This window comes from Triturus cristatus, chromosome 1_2 (genome assembly GCF_964204655.1).
Source record: "Triturus cristatus chromosome 1_2, aTriCri1.1, whole genome shotgun sequence".
NCBI lineage: Eukaryota > Metazoa > Chordata > Amphibia > Caudata > Salamandridae > Triturus > Triturus cristatus.
This window is the reverse complement of record NC_140580.1, coordinates 270,143,709-270,162,712: the sequence shown is the minus strand read 5'-3', so window position 1 is coordinate 270,162,712 and position 19,004 is coordinate 270,143,709. Positions and strand designations below refer to the sequence as shown.

General features: G+C 50.5%; 1 protein-coding gene across 3 annotated transcripts in view; it reads right to left on the bottom strand.

The window, feature by feature from the left end:
* ANXA7 (annexin A7) overlaps window positions 1-19,004 on the bottom strand; it is a 490,249-nt gene that overhangs the window by 88,208 nt on the left and 383,037 nt on the right. For all 3 annotated transcript variants that reach the window (XM_085603646.1, XM_085603647.1, XM_085603648.1), the window contains one exon: window positions 10,366-10,536. In XM_085603646.1, coding sequence (XP_085459772.1) covers window positions 10,366-10,536 — 171 coding nt within the window. The remainder of the gene's footprint in view (window positions 1-10,365; window positions 10,537-19,004) is intronic.

Sequence of the window (19,004 nt, the reverse complement as noted above, 5' to 3'; positions counted from 1 at the left end):
TGGCATGGCTGGAGGGGTCGTCTCAAAGGGGAGGGAGTAGCCCCTTCGGACGATTTGCAGCACCCACCTGTCCGATGTGATGGACCGCCAGTGGAGCAGGTGATGGCGAACTCTGCCGCCCACTGGCGTGGAATGGGCCTGAAAGCTCAGACTAGGAAGGCTTTGAGGCGGATGCTGCCGGGGTGGATGTGGGCTGACCGCGTCGTCCTCCAGAACCGCCTCGGCGGAAACCACGTCCGCGCGCAGGTTGGTTCTGCGGCTGGTGGCTAGGCGCACGTGAGGAGGCACCCCTTCCTTGGCCACGAAAGGGGCGAAAGGCGGAAGTTTGCGACCGCGGGGCCGAGAGGCCCAAGGACTTGGCCGTAGCCCGGGAGTCCTTAAAGCGATTCAGTGCACTGTCCGCTTTTTCGCCGAAGAGGCGAGTGCCATCAAAGGGCATGTCCATGAGGGTGCTCTGGACATCGCCCGAAAGGGACGTGGACCGCAGCCAGGCGTGACGTCTAAGCGCCACTGAGGTAGAAATCGCCCTGCCCAGCGAGTCCGTAGTGTCAAGCCCACATCGTATAGCATGTCGCGCTGCATCCCTCCCATCGGCCAGAGCCTGGGTAAGTCGTGTCTGGACCTCCTCCGGACACAGGGGCAGCACGTCCTCCAACGTATCCCACAGAGAGTGGGAATAACGGTCCAAGAGGCAGGCGGTGTTCAAAGACCGCAGACCCAAGCTAAGGGAGGAGAACAGCTTTTTGCCGAACTGTTCCAGCCTCTTGGAATCCCGGTCCGGCGGAGCGGTCGGGAAGGAGGATTGGGAGGTAGAGGCCTGGATAACCAGGCACTCAGGGGTAGGGTGTTGGGACAGAAAACTGGGGTCGCCCGGAGCAGGGCGGTGGCGCCTGGCGACGTTCCTATCCACAGGAGGAACTGTGGAGGGCTTGGACCAGGTGCCCTGCAGAACGTCAGTGAGGGCCTCATTGAATGGCAGCAGAGGCTCAGTGGAGCTTGCTGCAGACTGAAGCACCTCAGTGAGGACGTTAGTCCTCACAGCCACGGCAGGTAGCTCGAGCCCAAGGGCTGCGGCCGCCTTGCGCAGCACCACAGAGAAAGCAGCACCCTCCTCAGAAGCCACAGTCGGAGGAGAGATGAATCCAGTGTCCGGAGAGGTATCCAGACCACTGGCCTCCCCCAGTTCATCTGCCCAGTCCTGTGACAGTTGAGCCTGAGCGGCCATAGGATCCTCGGATCCCTCCCATTCGCCCCCATCATCCGATTCCTGGTATGCAGGAGGAAGGATCGGAGCCGGGCGATAGACAAAATGCGTCTCCAGCGGCACCGAACGCGGCGTCCATCGACGCCGTATCGGCGCCGGGCCCGGACCGGGCTGAACCGGGGCTCGACATCGAGCGGAGTCGGCGTCGGAGGTGGTACCGGTGTCGACGCCGGTGGAGGAGGCGTGACGAGGTCGACCGGCGTCGGCGGGGACTCGGGAACGGGTCCCTCGGGTGCTTGCGGCGTCGAGGCCGGAGCCGTTGACGGCGCCAGGCAAGGTTGCCCAGTCGGGTCTGCGGGGCCCGAAGGCGCGCCAGCGGGCGTCGACGGCGGAGCCAGGTTCCTCATGGCCGAGAGGAAGGCACTGACTTCCGCCGGCGTCGCGTCAGTCCCAGGGACCGGTGGGTATGGGGACTTGCGCGGCGCCTGTGGCTCCGCCGGAGCCGCGGGGGTGAAACCACCCTGACCCTCGGCCGAGTCGCGCGACCGGCGAGGGGAGTCCGAAGAGCGGTGTCGCGTCTTGGACTTCTTGGAGTGCTTCGACTTACCCGAAGACTTGGATCCCGACGACCGATGATGACGTCGGCTGCGGCTCCGCGACCGATCCTTGGACCTCCTCCTGGACCGGGATCGAGAGGGGCGCGGAGCCGAGTGGCGAATCTCGAGAAGCTTACGGGACCGCTCCCGTCTAGCCTTCGAGGTCAGGGCCTTACAGTCCGAACACGACGCCGCGTCGTGGTCGAGGCCCAAGCAGTAAAGGCACCGGCGGTGATGGTCCGTAACCGACATCAAGCGGCTACAGTCAGCACAGGCTTTAAAACCAGGCATCCTCCCGGCACCAGAGTCGAGACAAGATCAAAAAGGATCGAAAAAGTTAGTCAAAAAGTGACTAAAGGGGTAGCTCTCCCGGATCTGCGCTTACTGGCGCGGCAAAAAGAAGAACAAGAACTGACGTCAGCGCGTGAGGGCGGCGTCTAAGTACTCCGACGATGTCATTCCGGCGCACGACGCAGACGACGGACGCGGAGCCGCAGACGACGCCTAGCGACGCGCAAGGGGTATTGCTGATGAAAAATCTTCCGGATCCAGTCTGACGCCTGGGGATATTCTAAGGTGAGGAATCTAACTAACGTGTTTTTTCAGATATCTGCTTGCGACAGTCCCAACATGGTTAAAAAAAAAAAAAAACTTGGTTTACGAGGAACATGTTTCCTTGCCCACTAGAAAAGAATTTTGAGAAAAAACTTGTCAACTGTTGAGAAAAAGTTAGGCGATAGGTCATGACCCACGTATAAAGACGAGAAGAAAAGTGGAAAAAACAAAAAACTGATGTCAGCAGCTGGGGGCGGGGCACTTATTGGTGAGTCGGACCGTCACATCAGGGGTGGAACAAGGTAGATTCTTACTGGCGCACGGCGACTATGCTGAACAATCTTCAAGATGGCACATGTTGATAGTTTAAATGTGAGGATTCCACAGTTAGAAGTATCCATCAGAACGGTCATCAATTTCAAATACTGAGACATATTCTTAGTGGCATTTATAGACTAATAATACTTTAATTTACTCCAACAAGGATGTTTTGTGTGCTCTTCTCTAAAGCTGCAGATCTCAGATCATGATTCCTGAATGTGCCCTTTTTTGTTTGGCAGATGATGTAGGTGAAATACCATTGAAAATGGGGGGTATTTGCTAGTCTCCTTATCAGTACAGAATCATCAAATGTCAACAAGATTATTCCTCTTCTTGAGACTTTCTTGGGAACACTCTGGGTGCATGTCAGCACATAGCTGTGGTGCTCATTATACATGTAATAGTATATATATGTATATTAGCGCATGACTTAAAGCAACTTTTTTGGTGAGCACACCATGGTGTTATTAAAGTTCCAGATCAGTGCTTACCCTGAGTTAAAAAGTTGGATTTTAACTGTATTTTAAGGTTTAGCAGCTGAGGATTCATTTGATTTCTATTTATTGAATGGCTCTTCATCTCAACTAGTTCAAAGGCCTGAGAAAAGCTCATAAATGCAATATACTTCGGCATACTTTTCTGAATACTGCAGTTATCTTTTATATATATCAAGACAAATACCTTGTCAATGTTTGGACAGGCTCTTTCCAAAATAATCTCCTTGGTGCTGTTGAAATGCGTTATTGTTTTATCCAGTCTGCAATCTCTTTCGAAATATTTTGCAAGCAAACTCCCACTGAGCCCAAGATGCCTCAATGAATGATATGGAAAATGGTAATCGTAATATTGTTCATTTTCTACACGAGTTCGACATGAACCTCTCGGCAGTTGTGAGATATAATCAGCGGCATAACTTTTATATAGCATGCGACGTGAACATTTTTTATGGACAAACCTGGGATTCAGGGTGGGTCCCTCTCCCGAGAAAGAAATTAAATAAATATTGCCAAATGGTACATTTCAAAGCGAATGAATGTAGTGATAAAGGAATGCTTATAAAGCAGTGGGAAAGTATAGTCTTGAAATATTAAACTCATTAAAAACTGCCCCATATCTTATTGCATTAATATGTTGAGCAGTTAATGTAAATTGTACAGTGTGACAACTTTTGCACTTTAAAATGTATGGTTGTCCGCTGTCTTGCACTCCATGCAGCATTAACTTTGGGAAAAAATGCTCTAACCACCAGGCTTGGGGAAGCACCCACAGCTGCTGGCTGTAACCAGTCATACCGAAATATGTGCAGACAGGCATTTATGTGGGATGAAAAAAGTAGGGGTGCTCTATAAAAGAACATGCCAAATAAAGTTCTGTGATTCCCATAATGTGCCAACCGACAAGTGTTTTGGTTTACTGGTTTCTCTCTGAGATGTATTTGTATCCAGATAAATGACATAACTGATCTGCACCTAAAACATTTCACTACAATTGACTTTGTACATGGGTGTTAGCTGTTTAAAATAAATGATTAACAACGATGATTTGTTATAAATAATTAACATTGGAAATGTTTAAATTCTGAATTAGTGAGCCTGTGAATTAAATAGTATTGAGTCCTGTGAAAGGAATTTTAGTCTGCGGTTGTGTGTGATTTATGCTAGATATGTATCCTCTTTCTCTGCATATCTTTACCATCTGCACATCTTCAATCACCTCTCTTCCCTCTTCAACATCCTCGTTTCACTCTTTCCTGAATGCACCTCCTTGCATCTTTGTCACTTCACTGCCTCCAAGCATACACTGCACTTCCCCAAATTTAAGCACATTTTTCAAATAAAGAATACGAGTTACATAGCATTGCAAAATAAACACTTTTCAAACAAAGCATATTGCTCCTGACAGTTCCATAACAGTAGAGGTTTCGATAACAGTCTGCACTGTGGTCATGCATGTTACTCCCCCCCCCCCCCCCCGTCTCCGACTCGCCCCCCCCCCCGCCAACCCCGTTCCAGGTTTATAGACACTGCAGCCAGCTGTGCATTGTAAGGGAAGCTATTCGACTGCACAACTCCAGAGTATTATGTGCGGCAAAGGCTCCGGGGCCTAGGAACCTCCCCCTCAGCCCACTCCCTCCGGCACTATGCCGTTATCTACCTGTGTGTTGGAAGCCTGCTTAGCGGCGTCTAAATAGTTCCTCAGCGGCCCCCATATGTCTCTGGGAGGTGATGTCGATGGCATGAGACTGGTGTTTGTTTCAGCATTGGTGTTGCAATACACTAAACTATTTAGCCAGTCTTGTAACTTAGGAGCGGTTTTCCTGCCCCAATGGATGGCAATTTCCCTTATGGCCAGAAGTAGTCCCAGTGATGCTAGTCTCCTTACTTTCTTGGGGATCTGAACCGTGTATCCTAAAAGCGCAATTTCAGGGATTGTATCAAGTGGGAGGCCGATAATTTTCCCTAGTGTCCTGTGCACAGCCAACCAGTAGGTCTGCAAGCGGGGGCAGGACCACGCCAAATGAAGAAAGTCGGCGTGTGGAGCAGTGCATTTTAGACATGTGCGAGGTCTAGTGGCGTCTATCCTATGCGCCATGGCTGGTGTAAAAGAATCGCGTCGAAGAAATTTCAAATGCAGCAGCTTATGGTGGCTGTTGAGTTAACTGTCCTTAGTGGCTTCGCAACATTTCACCCATTGATCGTCCGTAATAGGCCCTCCTGTGTCCACTTCCCAGGCCTGTCGCAATTAGCATTTTGGCACAGGCTTTGTACATTTTGGAGATGAGACGTGCACCATTTGGGTTTTCTATCACTAGAGTGGGGGGGAAAGAGTCGGGCTCAACCGGGAATGTGGGGAGCGCAGCGCGGAACCCATTCAGCTCATAATAAAACGTGTCATGAAGCAGCAGTCCGCGAACCTAGCGTCTTCGTCTATGGAGAAGATATGACCCCCCCGGGAAGAGATCGCCCATCCGGACAATGTCTAATGTGTTCAGTGTATGCTGTACTAGTCCCTCCCCAGTGATTGGGAGCCATCTGGCGTTAGGTAACGGCAGGGCGGAAGAATATAGTATCGTGGAGTCAGTGCGCTTCCTCAATTTTCCCCCACGCCCAGGAGGTGGTGGACACTGTCTGGATGTCGTGCCTATCTCGCGGGCAGCCCCCCGGTAGTACTTCGCACAATTTATCAGGGAGACCCAGGTCAGCCTCTGGCCGTAGAAAAGGAATACGTGCATCTGGAGGAAACCAAGCGAACGCACAGCGGCATTGCGCTACCAGATAATACAATTGGAAATCCGGGACATTGAACCTGCCTCTGTCATACGGTAAGGTCAGTGTGGACCAGCGAACGCGTGGCCTCTTCCCGCCCCAGACCAGGCGGGTCGTGAGCGTTTGCAAAGTACGAAAGAAGCCGTCTGCGAGGGGTATTTGGATATTGTTAAAGAGATACAAAACTTTGGGAAGGACCACCATTTTCAATATAGCCACCCTGCCGGTCATGGACAAGGGCAATCTCAGCCATCTGTCGACCGGGTCTTCTAGGTTTTGGAAGGCCTGTCCATAATTTAAGCGGACGATGTGAGTGGTGTCAAGGTGAATATGTATTCCGAGGTATTTCACCGAATCGTAGCACCACTCGAGGGGGAATTTGCAGTCCCATTGGACCGTGTTCGCGGTTAGCGGGAATATGATGGACTTGTGCCAGTTTATGCCCAGTCCTGAGAATCTACCAAAACTGATGATTTCCCGGATGAGGTGAGGTTCCCGGATGTAGAGGATAGTATCGTCCGCATATAGGGATGCCAGTAGTGGGCCCGTATTAAACTGCAGTCCCGATTAGTGGATCCATGGCAAGGATGAATAAGAGCAGGGACAAAGGGCAGCCCTATCTAGTCCCTCGATAGAGCCAAAATGGTCTGGAAAGAGTGCCATTCAAACGGAGGTGCGCCGAGGGGCTACTATAAAGCAGGGAGACCGTGGCAATGAAGCCATAAGGCATTCCCATACGCCGCATCACTTCAACGAGGAAAGGCCATTCCAGGGAATCAAACGCTTTCTCAGCATCGAGTAATACTGCCACCGCTGGAACTTCAGGCTGTATTCTGTGTAACACAGCAAACAGTGTACGAAGATTCAGGGATGTCGAGCGGTGTGGGACGAAGCCAGATTGTACCAGGGAGATAATGTATTCCATCAGCTGTGACAGTCTGTTTGCGAGCACTTTCGCCAAGATTTTATAGTCCAGATTTAATAAGGACAGCGGCCGATAATAGCCGCATTGTTTGTGATCTTTGCCGGGTTTCGGGAGGAGTATTATTACAGCTTCATGCAGTGTGGGAGGGAGAATTTGTTTCTCTAACGCTTCCGCATAGACCTCGATTAGCTGAGGGGCCAGGAGGTCCTTGAATTCCTTATAAAAGTCCCCTGTGAAACCATCCAGCCCCGGAGCAGTGGAGCCCCGTAAGGTATCTATGGCCAGGGTAACATCTGCAACTGATATTGATTCCGCGATAAAGTCCAACATGTGTTTTTCCAAATACACCAGCGCGATTTCATTTAGGTATGCAGTCTGGGCCGTACCGTCAGGCTCCGCCCTGGAAGAGTACAGCGTGGTATAATACTCCAAGAACTCGTCCCGAATAGCAGATGTCGAGGTAAGAGTAGCACCAGTATTAGAGTGCAGCTCAGGAATGTAAGTTTTGCTATAAGGCGGCCTCAGCATTTGAGCTAGCACCCTTCCCGGCCGCTCCCCCCTCTCCGTATCTCCACGCAGTGTGGTATTTCCCTAGATACAGTATCTCCCGGTCTGCCGTATCTCTATATTCGGACAAAGGGCAAGTCTCTTCGCCTGGTCATCTGGGTCAGAGGAGTTCGATGTTTGGGAGTCTAATGTGAAAATATCTCGTTCGATACGGGCCATCGTGTTGAGGAGATCCCCAAGTACTCCCACCTGTTTAGAGATGCATACCCCTCTTATGACGGCCTTGAAGCCATCCCATAATACTGCCATGGTGTCCACCGAGCCGGTATTGAGCTCAAAATAGTCCTCTATTGCGTTGTGCACTTCTGCCTTGAACAAGTCATCTTGGAGGGCCCTACTTAGGAAACGCCATTGTCTCTCATACCCTCGTCGTGGAAGTTTCAAGTGTAAAGCTATCGGGGAGTGATCTGAATAGGTGCAAGGGAGCGTAATGTGGGAGTCAAACCAATCCGTAACTATGGGAGAGATCAGCCAATAGTTAATCCTGGTCTATGTACCGTATGGGCCAGAGTAGTGGGTGTATTTGGTGGAGGTGAGATAATAGTGTCGCCACACGTCAATCAGTGTATATTGATCACAGAGGTCCCTCAGGGCCCGCCTCGCCCGCGGTTTAGTGTCAGGTGCATTAGAAGTGCTGACAAGTGTGAGGTCTATTAACAAGTTGAGGTCCCCTCCCAAAAGCAGCGCATGAGGTGCATGTTTTGCGATCCGGGTGTTTAGGTCGTGGAAAAACTCAGGGGCATCTACATTTGGAGCATACACGTTGACCAAGGTGACCCTGTGACCATGCAGAGTGCCCGTGACCATGACATACCTACCCACCGGGTCTCTGGTTACGTCTATAGGGTTGAAGGGGATTCTCCTATGAATCAATATTGCAGTGCCTCTAGCGTAGTTGCTATAATTAGCGAAGAACCTATGTGCGCCCCAGTTGGCGCCAAAGTGAGCAGAGTCTGTGGGGGGGGGGGGGGGGGGGGAAGATGTGTCTCTTGTAAATATGCTATGTCGACCCTGTGTCGGAGAAGATAATGAAGCACCTGCCGCCTCTTGCGGGTGTCGTTGAGGCCGCGGACATTCCAGGACATCAGGGTGATGGCCGAGGGCCCCTGTATATTACCTAAACGGGTCATCTAAGCAAGTGATATGAACTACGGTGCTTCTGAAACCTTGCTAGAAATGCTAAACCTCCTGGACGATCTGTGTAAAGTTTGGATAGAAGGAAAGTTTTGACCCTTGACATTCAACCACTCCTCGTTCCCTCGCCAGTCGCAATGCAGTGTCTCGATCCCTAAAGTTCAGGAGTCGCGCTACGATGGGTCGAGGGGGGAGGCCTGGGGCCCAGTGACCTGTGGGCTCTCTCAACCACAAAGCCAGGTGTGAAGGCCTCGCCACCCAACAAGTCTGTGAGCAGTTTCTCCACAAAGATGTCCATCCGGCCGGTAAATGTCTCCGGAACCCCCATAATGTGGACGTTGTTGCGGTGCCCGCGTGCTTCCAAGTCTTCGCTCTTGATAGCTACTTCTTTCAGCAGGCGTTCCGCCCGTTCCAGCCTCTTTAGGGACTGGGCAGTCCCGTCTTCTATGTCGGATATGCGAGCTTCCGCCACATCTAGCCGCCTGTCATGTACCTGTATTTTGGCACCCAGAGACACGATGGTCTGGTCAAGGGTGTCAAAGCGGGAGTCCAGCACCCTAAATCCAGCCTTCATCTCAAGCAGCAGGGAGGCAACAGACGCCTCTGAGGGTGCAGGGGGCTCCGCGGTATGTATGTTATCGGCCATCTCCGAGGTGTGCGACGATGTTCCCTCCACCACTTTTTCAAAGGGGAGGGTTCTTTGCCTAGGATCCCTTCGTCCCATTCCGCAGCGATGGCACCACTGACTAGGTGGGGCAGGCTAGGGCAATAGTCTGTAGGCACCTCGGTCAATAAATATCAGCTGCTGGTCCCTCAAACACTGTAGGTTCCCAAGATGGTAGACCTGTACACGCATGTAGCCTGCCAGTTAGAGGCTGAATTTGGCAGCAAGGGTGAGCAAATGGCGGTATCCACACAGGGGGCAGTACTCGCTTCTGAAGAGGAGTGGCGGTCAGCTGGACAGGTCGGCCGTAAATTCGCTGTGCACCAGCGCTGGATACCTTCAGTCAATGGCGCTATGCGGGCAGTGAATTAGCGTCTTGAACTTATGGGCAAACGTGCCCGAGGCGAACCCACGTCGTCCGGGCGGAGCCCCGCATATACTGGGGAAGCCGTACAGGTCGTCAGTCCGCTCCGCCGAGCGCGTCTCCCCCCCCTCCCCGGCCGCACCAGCGCCCGGCCAGTGCCCAAGCCCCCGATAGTTGCCACGCATGGGCCCTGTCCCCATTCACTTCTGGCGTTCGCACGCTGGGTTCGCGGGGCAGAGCCGATGGCCAGGCAGCCGATAGCAGGCGCAGGCAGGGGGGGGGGGGGGGGGGGGGGAGTATAGCCACCAGCACAGACGCGACTCACCAGATCACCGCCGATTAGTTCACGCGACACTTGCCGCCAGTCCGCAGGATGTTCCTCCATGACCGCCGAGGTTCAGTGACGCAGACCGATCCCCTGCCGCTCCCGGAACGATATTTCTTCGGCTGAAATGTAGACTGGCGATCGGGTTTTCTGATACAGCGCCGCTTCCGCTGTCTACTGCATCGACCTCAGTGTTGAAGCGCTGTCATTGTGAGGGGGAAATCGCCGATGGGCCTGGCCGATCTCGGGAGCTTCTCTAGCAAGCGGTCATCTTAGCCGCTGGCTTGGCCACGCTCCCGCCTCCCCCCCCCCCCTCGTTTGAGACTTTAAATGGACAAAATACATGCCAAATCGGATTATAAAATGTTACATGCAATAATACTGAACATCAAGGTCAAACGATTGCAATTAAGTGTAAAAATAATGAGCTGAACACGTGTGTACCTTGAAATAAGCTTCCACAACAGCCTTGAGATGGGGAAAGCTTCGGCTTGCCAGGACCAAGTTAAACGAGGACTCGTCTGTGCCAAGTTTTCCCTCGCCCGCTTGGTAAAGGCGCTGTGCATCCTGCTGTGCCATTTGGTAGTTCACAGTCTGATTTTCATCTCGGTTTCCCTACAGTCACGAAAATGTAGTAGCATTACATTTGACAGATATTTATTGCATGGATCAGTATCTGCCACGACATTTTAAGACAAAGGCACAATGCAAAACATTTCAGAGCCGAATAAAGTGAATCGCTTCTTGTGCTCTCATGCTAAACATTAGCTGTTCAAGTCTTGTTCTTGGAAATAAAATACTCCTATTGACTAGACATGAGTATGGACAGCCACCCAGAACTAATATTCTGCCCGCGAAAAAATCTCTTTCAGCAAAGCAAGACTAAGGAGCAAATACCTGCCAAAAAAAGATTTCTCTTTTTATTATGTAAATCAAAAGATTGCACGGCAAGTTTTTATATCAACCTGCATTGTTAAAACCTTATTGTGTTGTTGCAACTGTTTCTTAATAAATCGACTACAGTAATATTTATTTCACATTTTCCAAAGATAAAAATGTTCTGGCATAAAGCATCTAGCAATGAACAATTTATATCACATACAACAAATGGAATCATTTGACAGAATTGAGGTATCTTCCAATAATACACAATCTCGTACAATCAAAAGCAAGTTATACTACTATATTTCGAATAGATTATCTTCAGGTTACAACACACGTACGTATCTATCTACATGATGTGTGCTGGGCCACGAGTTATCTTACCAGGTCCAAATTTAATACAGGATAGTTACACATGTGCTGCAAGTAGCAGTTACTTTGACTGAGCAAATAAACATGCTTGCTTTTAAAGGCGGTACCTTGAACATTTTATACAAATTTACTATGTTCCATCCACGGTCCTTCAAGGAAATCCTTTTTCACATTTCAAACTAGCTTCAATATGATCGCCCTTTATTGCTTTAACGGACAAGTTACTTACCCTCGGTAACGCCAGGAGCGACCGGTATGCTGGAGGAGCAGGGGGGCAGGTGAGCGGGAGGTGGGGGCGGGCACTAGAGGTCCGGGGATTTTTTTTTTCTTTTTTAAACGTGCCTGCAGCCGTCGCGCTCTTTTGCTCATCTTCACCTCTTTGGGAAGGCACAGGCTCTAAGAGTGCTCTGAAGCCAATCCTAAAGCTGTACTCGCACAAGAGCAGCTAAAGGATTGGCCTGAGCGCCCTCGATTTGCGCTCCGGACAGACTGAATCTGTGCCTGCTCTGTCCAGCCTAGCTGCGTTGCTGGGTTGGAAAGAGCTTTCACTGCACGATTGTTTGGCCGGCCTGAGACGGCTAAACCATCATGCACAGTGAGGGGAGTGCACACAACCAAGCCCCGCCCCCAAGACTCGTCTGGAAAGGAAAAATAAAAAGTGTGTTTTAATTTTCCTTTACTGCAGTTTTTTGAGGAGGGGAGACGTTCGAGCCGGCACTGGGGAACGCCTTATCTGGTAGAAACATGATATAGCTGCAGATTCCTTACCTTTGAACTTCCAGGTGTTAGGCTGGATCCGGAAGATTTTTGCTAGCAGTATCTCTGCGCGCCGATTGGTGGCGTCGGTTGACTCCACGCGACATCATAGACGTCAGGTTCGTCTTCGTCGTGATGTCTGCATCGTCTATATAGATGCCACTCCGGCGCGCTGACGTCTACTTTTCACGACTTTCCATGCCAGAAGCACGGAGCCATGAAGTCACTGACTGTGGGGTGTCAAAAAACAAATAGGGCCCTGAAGGGAAACAGCTCTGACAGTAAAACTAATCCGCAGTGTGGGGGAGGATGAGTGGGTCATTAAGGAATCTGAGGCTAGATCATGTCTCTACCAGAGACCGAGAAGTGTAGCTCACTGGTTAGAGGAGGCATACCCTGAAGCAGAGGTCAGACCAGGGTTCGATTCCTGACGCGGCAGGGTCTGGAGCCCAATTGTCCACAAACTCGATAATTCTCGCTTCGGTGCCTACTCTAAGCACGAGTTCACACTATGCAGCTCTGGGCAACAAGCTTGCTTAATCTCCACAACGGCCCCCCGCGGCGGGATGCCTGGCTTTCACCTTGGGGATGCCCAGTACGGGTTATCTCACAGGGAAAAACCAGGACGGGTTCCCAATGCAAGCGCCGAGATGCCCAAGGGTAATTCGAGCGCTATATAAGACCGCACATACATACATACATACATACCAGATAAGGAGTTACCGAAGGAAAGTAATATGTCCATCTGACCGACATCTAGCTGCAGATTCCTTACTTTTGAACAGATACCCAAGCAATACAATCCCCGGATGTCGGGCTGCTGAAAAGCTTCAAACCAAGAAATCCTGCAAGACAGAGCAGCCAAATAGGTCCTCCGTATGGACCTGAGAGTCCAGGCAGTAGTATCCGGCGACTGTGTGCAGAGACGCCCACATGGCCACTTGACAGATATCACAAACTGGAACACCACACTGAAAAGCCATGGTGGCTGCCTTAGTCCTGGTGGAATGGACCTAAGGCCTTCAGGAGGCTGCTTCTTTGCCAAGGCATAACACATTTTTATGCAGAGGATGACCCAGAGTGAAATGGTCCTCTTCTGAACAGAGCGCCCCTTCTTTGCCCCAATGTACCACACAAAGAGTTGGTAATTCACCCGGAACTCGTGTGATCAAGGTAGAACAATAAAGCTCTTTTTGAGTCCAGCCGGTGGAGACGCTCCTCTTCCTTCGAAGGATGCGGAGCTGCATAGAAGGTGAGCAGGGTAACGGATTGTCCCAGATGGAAAGGTGTTGCCACCTTAGACAGAAAAGATGCCCTAGGGTAAGGAGGCTGAGAGGACAGTGCCTGTTCGCTCACTCTCCTGGCAGATGTTATTGCCACTAAAAAAGGCTGTTTTGATAGTGAGCAGCCGGGAGGGGCAGTTGTACAGAGGTTCAAACGGTGCACACATCAAAAAGATAAGGACCAAATTAGTGTCCCACTGGGGCATAATAAATGGAGAGGGGGGGGGGGGGGGTCAGATGGGTTACCCCTTCAAAAATCTCTGTACAAGAGGTGATTTAAAAAGTGATGGTTGATCTGGTACCGAAGAAAAGCAGACCGAGCTGAAAGGTAGCCCTTCAGAGTGCCCAGAGCAGAGTCCTGCTGGGCCAAAGAGAAAATAAAAAGAAGAGTATCTGCTAAAGAGGCAGCCAAGGGGTCAACAGACCATTCTTTACAGTATTTTCAAAATGCTTGCCATCTGCAGGCGTATACAAACTTTGTGGAGGGACGTCGGCGGCAGAATAACCTCACACTCTTCGGCAGGAAGGTCAAAAGCTGTCAATTGTCGCTGCTCAATCTCCATGCAAGGGGGTGGAGAGTGGTCAAGTTCAGGTGCAGGACCCTGCCCTGATGCTGCAGCAGAAGATCCTCCCAAAGAGGCAGCCTGATCAGACGACTAATGCTCATTTGTAGAAGCCCGGGATAACAAACTCTTTGCGCTCTCTTCGGAGGCGAACAGCTCTAACCAAGGGTCTCCCCACTATAGAAAGAGACCTTCCATCACCTCCGGATGGAGACGCCACTCGTCTTAGCAAGGCATGGCCGGCTGGGTTTGTCAGCTCTGGTGTTCAGAAAACCAGCCAGATGTTGAACCACCTGGTATATTCCCTGTTGTTCAGTCCAGAGACGAAGGGCCTCTTGACAGAGGGTCTACGACTCTACTCCACCCTGTTTGTTGCAGTACCACATGGTGCTCATGTGGTCTGTGAACATGTGAACTAGCCTTCTCTTGAGGGATGGTAAAAAGGCTTTCAGTGCCAGTCGGATCGCACAAAGCTCCAACAGATTGATATGGATCCTCGCTTCAGTCGAACACTAAAGTCCTCCGATTTACACCTCTCCCAGACAGCTGCCCCATCCCAGAAGGGACGCATTCATCACTACTGTGAGATCCGGGTGGGGAAAGGAGAGGGGTCTTCCTCTGACTCAATCGCGGTTTGTCAGCCACCACCACATTTCTCTCACGGTGTCCTCCGATATGGGAAACAGGTTGGTGAGATTTCCTCGATGCTGTGCCAGTTGGAACTTCGGGTCCCCCTGCAGAGCCCGCATGTGCCATCAGGCATGGTTCACCAGCAGGAGGACATGAGGCTCAACAGCCTCCGAGTTATTCTCACCAAAATCCAGGATAGAGGCTGAAACATCTGTATCATCGCCTGACTATCCTGGGCTCACAGCTCGGGAGGAGAAGCCCGAAACTGCACAGTGTCCAGAACTGCTCCGATGAAAGGTAGGGTCTGAGACTGAGTCAGGTGTACCTTCGGCACACTGATAGTGAACCTCAACAAATGCAGGAGGTTCGCCCAAGTCTGGAGGAGGGAGACAACTGCTTGGGACGAGCCCGTCATAAACAACCAGTCGTCGAGATAGAGGAAGACTGGAACCCCTGATCTCCACAGATGGGCTGCGACCACCGCTATCAACTTGGTGAACACCCGAGGGGCAAAGTGCTCATGGCCCACCATAAACCGCAGGTAGAGGCGATGGGCTGGCAGGACTGGAGTATGGAAAGTCCAACGCTACCATCCAGTCTCCTGGGTCAACCGTAGATATGACCTGAGCAAGGGTGAGCATCTTTAACTTCCCCTTTTCTGAAGTAGTTGAGGGCTCGGAGGTCGAGGATAGGACGAAGGCTTCCATCATTCTTTGGAACCAGAAAATAGCAGGAATAGCAACCACAGCCTATGTCTGGCCTGGAAACCTTCTCTATACCTCCCTTGGCCAAGAGAGTCTTGACTTCTTCACAGAGTAGGGCAAGGTGATCCTTCGTCAGCCGATCATAAATTGGAGGCATGGTGGGAGGGAGTAGTCCCTTGGGACTATTTGCAACACCCAACTGTCCTAGGTGATATCTTGCCAGCGGTGGAGGTTATGGCTTTCCTGCCCCAAACTGGGCGTCTATGATCCAGAGGGATCGGACTAGGAAGGTTTTACATAGAGGAGGGGTTTGTATTTTGACTTAACTTCTGGCCACCCGACCCTTGGGGTCGGGGTGAACCACATCTGCGGCCCCGCAGAGGTTGCCGGACTTGCGGGGTCCTCTGGCTGGAATACAGTTGGCAGCCCCTTCTGTAGCCACGAAACGGGCGAAAAGCAGACACAGGCTGGGATGACGTGGTGAGGTCTAGGGACTTGGCCAAATCATTAAAGTGATCAAGCGCGGCATCTGCCTCGTTTCCAAAGAGACCGGAGCCATCAAAGGGAATGTCCATAAGATTAGCTTTGACATCCCATGAAAAACCAGACGTCCTCAGCCAGGCGCGACGCCTTATGGCCACCGTCGAGAAAATCGCTCTGCCTAGCAAGTCTGTTGAGTCTAAGCCAAAGCATATGGCAAACTTTGCTGCATCTCTCGCATCTGAAATAGCTTGGGAGAGGAGAGTCCGGTCCTCCTCCAATACTCTTGGCAGCATCTGTGCAACCATATCCCATATCGAATAGGAATAACGGCCCAAGATGAGTGCAGTGCTTACTGACCGCAATGATGGGCAGGCAGAAATAAAGACCTGCTTACCAAAGCTTTCCAGCCTTTTGGACTCCCTGTCCGGGAGTGCAGAAAGGAACGTGCCACGGGAAGTGGATACTTGAACTACCAAGTTTTGCGGGTGAGGTGGGTGGAGAGGAAAGCTGGGTCACCCCGTGCAGGGCGGTGGTGGTAGGCAATGGCTCTATTCACATGAGCCTCTGTGCTGGGCTTGGACCAGGTGCCTAGTAGAACATCGGTCAAGGCCTTTTTGAAAGGCAGCAAGGGTTCTGAGGTGGAGACACCAGGCTTGACTGCCACTGTAGGGAGCTGCAGGTCCAAGACCTCTGCACCCCTACGTACCACCATTGCAAATGAAGCCCCCCTCCTCTGTAGCCAGGTTAGGGGGAGACAGCATGCCAGAATCTGGAGAGGTGTCCAGTCTGCTGGCATTAACCAGGTCCTCATACCAGTCCAGGTCTTGATTTGGTTGTGGGATTTCTAAGGGATTCTGCTGCCCCTTCTAATCATCATTATCGTCCATTCCTAGCCCTTCAGAATAGGGCAGGGTGAGCAGCGTGGAGCCGTACGGCTCAGTCGTTGACCGTGTCGTCTTGAATAACAATGCGGCCGGTGCCGCCGGGGTCATGGTGTCAGACGCAGCGCCGGGGAAGGTCACAGAGGTACAACCGGCGCCTATCTGGATCTAGGAACGGATCCAAGAGGAGGCCGTGGTGCTGGAGCCGAGGCGCAGAACCCATGTGATCTCCTTAAGCTGAGCATGGGGGGCCCGAAGGTGCGCTGGCAGGGTCAGGCCGCCCAAATATGGAGCACATGGCATCATAAAATCCTCTATTTTAGTGGACATTACTCCTGGCTCCGGAAAGGGAGGGAAAAGCGGAGCCAACCCAGGCACCTACTCTTCGGAGCGGGGCCTCGAATGCCGAGGCTCCTCCATCTCATCGCGTGACAGAAGGGGAAAGTCGAATCATCCTTCAACTTTTTGTGCTTTTTATGGTGCTTGTTACCTGACCACGATGACTTAGAGGAAGAAGACTGACAGACCGAGCGGTGCTCAGACCTTCCACGCGACCGAGATCGACGAGGCGCCTCTGTGGCAACATATGCTGGGCCGTGATTAGCTTTAGGGAAATCCCTGGGCGTCATGGCCTGGCATTCGGAGCATGACTGTGGCATATTTGAGCTCCAGGCACCAGAGACACACCAGGTGGGTGTCCGTGACCAGCGTGGCACAGTGACAGGCACTGCACAGCTTGAACCCCGAGGTCTTCTTTGTCATACCTAAACACCAAAAGGAGCCAACAAAAAGTAGAAAATTCTGTCAAAAAGTGACAGAGGGTAGCTCTCTGACAGATCTGCGTTGGCTGGCACAGAAAAAAAGAAACAGACATCAGCGCACCAGGGTGGTGCCTATATAGACGACACGACAACCCAGACATCTAGGACGTCATGCGGAGTTCACGGACACCACCGACCGGCACGCAGGGCTACTGCTTTCACAAATCTGTTGATTTAGCCTGACGCCTGGAAGTTCAAAGGTAAGGAATCTGCAGCTAGATGTCTCAGATAGATCACACACATAGGCTGTCTAACACTGCTTTCAAAAAAGGCCCGTAGATAAAAAAAAAAAAAAAACAAGTGAGATGCTTATGAGTGCAACTAAGGATGATATAACCTACTTGGCTGTCTCAAACATTAACTGTCAATTCCTGAATACCTGAAAACATGCTGCTTTGCATTTATTTTCCTTGCAGAGCATGGTACGCTCATTTCTAGAGTTCTCTGGCTCCATTTCCAACAGCAGTCAACATTGTGGAAAGGTGATGTTCAATTTTTAACTTGTTTATTGATTTTAATTTTGCACCATTATTTTATGTTTAGATTCAGTAAACTTTTCTGGTTAGTGGAGCTTTCCTGTAAGCTGGGAGCAGGTGATCTCCAGGTAATTAATTATTTTGGCCCACTAGTTACTTACATAGATGCAATTTCGTCACTAGCTTGCCAGCCTCTCTCCTGATTGCGGGCTATATTCTGAAATGCATAATGCATCTGTGAAGGTAGCATGCCAGTGGCAAGCTAGTCTGTGCTCAGGTTAAAGAGGAAATGGAGAAGTGTATACAGATCTAATGATTAACTTATTTACAAAGAATGTTATTGAGACAGTACAAACAGCTTACAGGCAAGTGATTTTACATGCATATCAATGAACGCTGAGAATCACACAAGGAAATTGTTCAGGAGAGTAAATGATTGAAGACAACCCAGGGCCGAAACCTACTCTCTCAGTCATTCTCAAGAACAGTGTAATGACCTAGCACTATTTTTAAAGAAAAATATAGAAGATCTACATACAAATCTAAATAATGCAGATCATGCCAAGGAAGATGCCACAGCTCTCGTCATTAGATCATTTTATTCTTTTAATATTTTTATACTTTTCAGTTTCATACAACTTAAAACAAGGTATCAAATGCAATTTGCCAGCAGAGTCACTCTTCAATGTAACAGGTATAAGGACGTATAACTTATGTACACTTTAATATACATACCGAATATGCTCATTAGTACATACCCAGAGTATCAATGGCATTGGGTCTTTGGGGGAGATTAGACTGAAGTTCTTCTCTCTACATTTTGATGTTACCAGTGTTCCAGATTAGTTCAACCATCCTCGCATTATCTAATGATATTTGCAGTAGCATTCTCTCAGCTCATATCTCACCAGCTCAGCTTTCATGTACATATCCATTCCACGTTGCCAGTCACATTTCGTAGGGGTTAGTTGGGATCCCAACATTTTTGTGCGGTCTCTTAGCAGTTATTTTTGAACCCAACACACAGAATACACGTTTGGGTCTTGGTAAGTCTATGTAATTTGGAATTCCCACTACAATGAACCCGGGAGACATGGAGCTCTCAAAATCCAGGTTTAGACTCAACTCTTGTATTATGTTTTCCCAGTAGATCTGGACAATATTGCAGCACGACAATGTGTGTTTAAACATACTCTCTTTTTTGCTACATTTAAAAAATGTAAGGGTCGGGC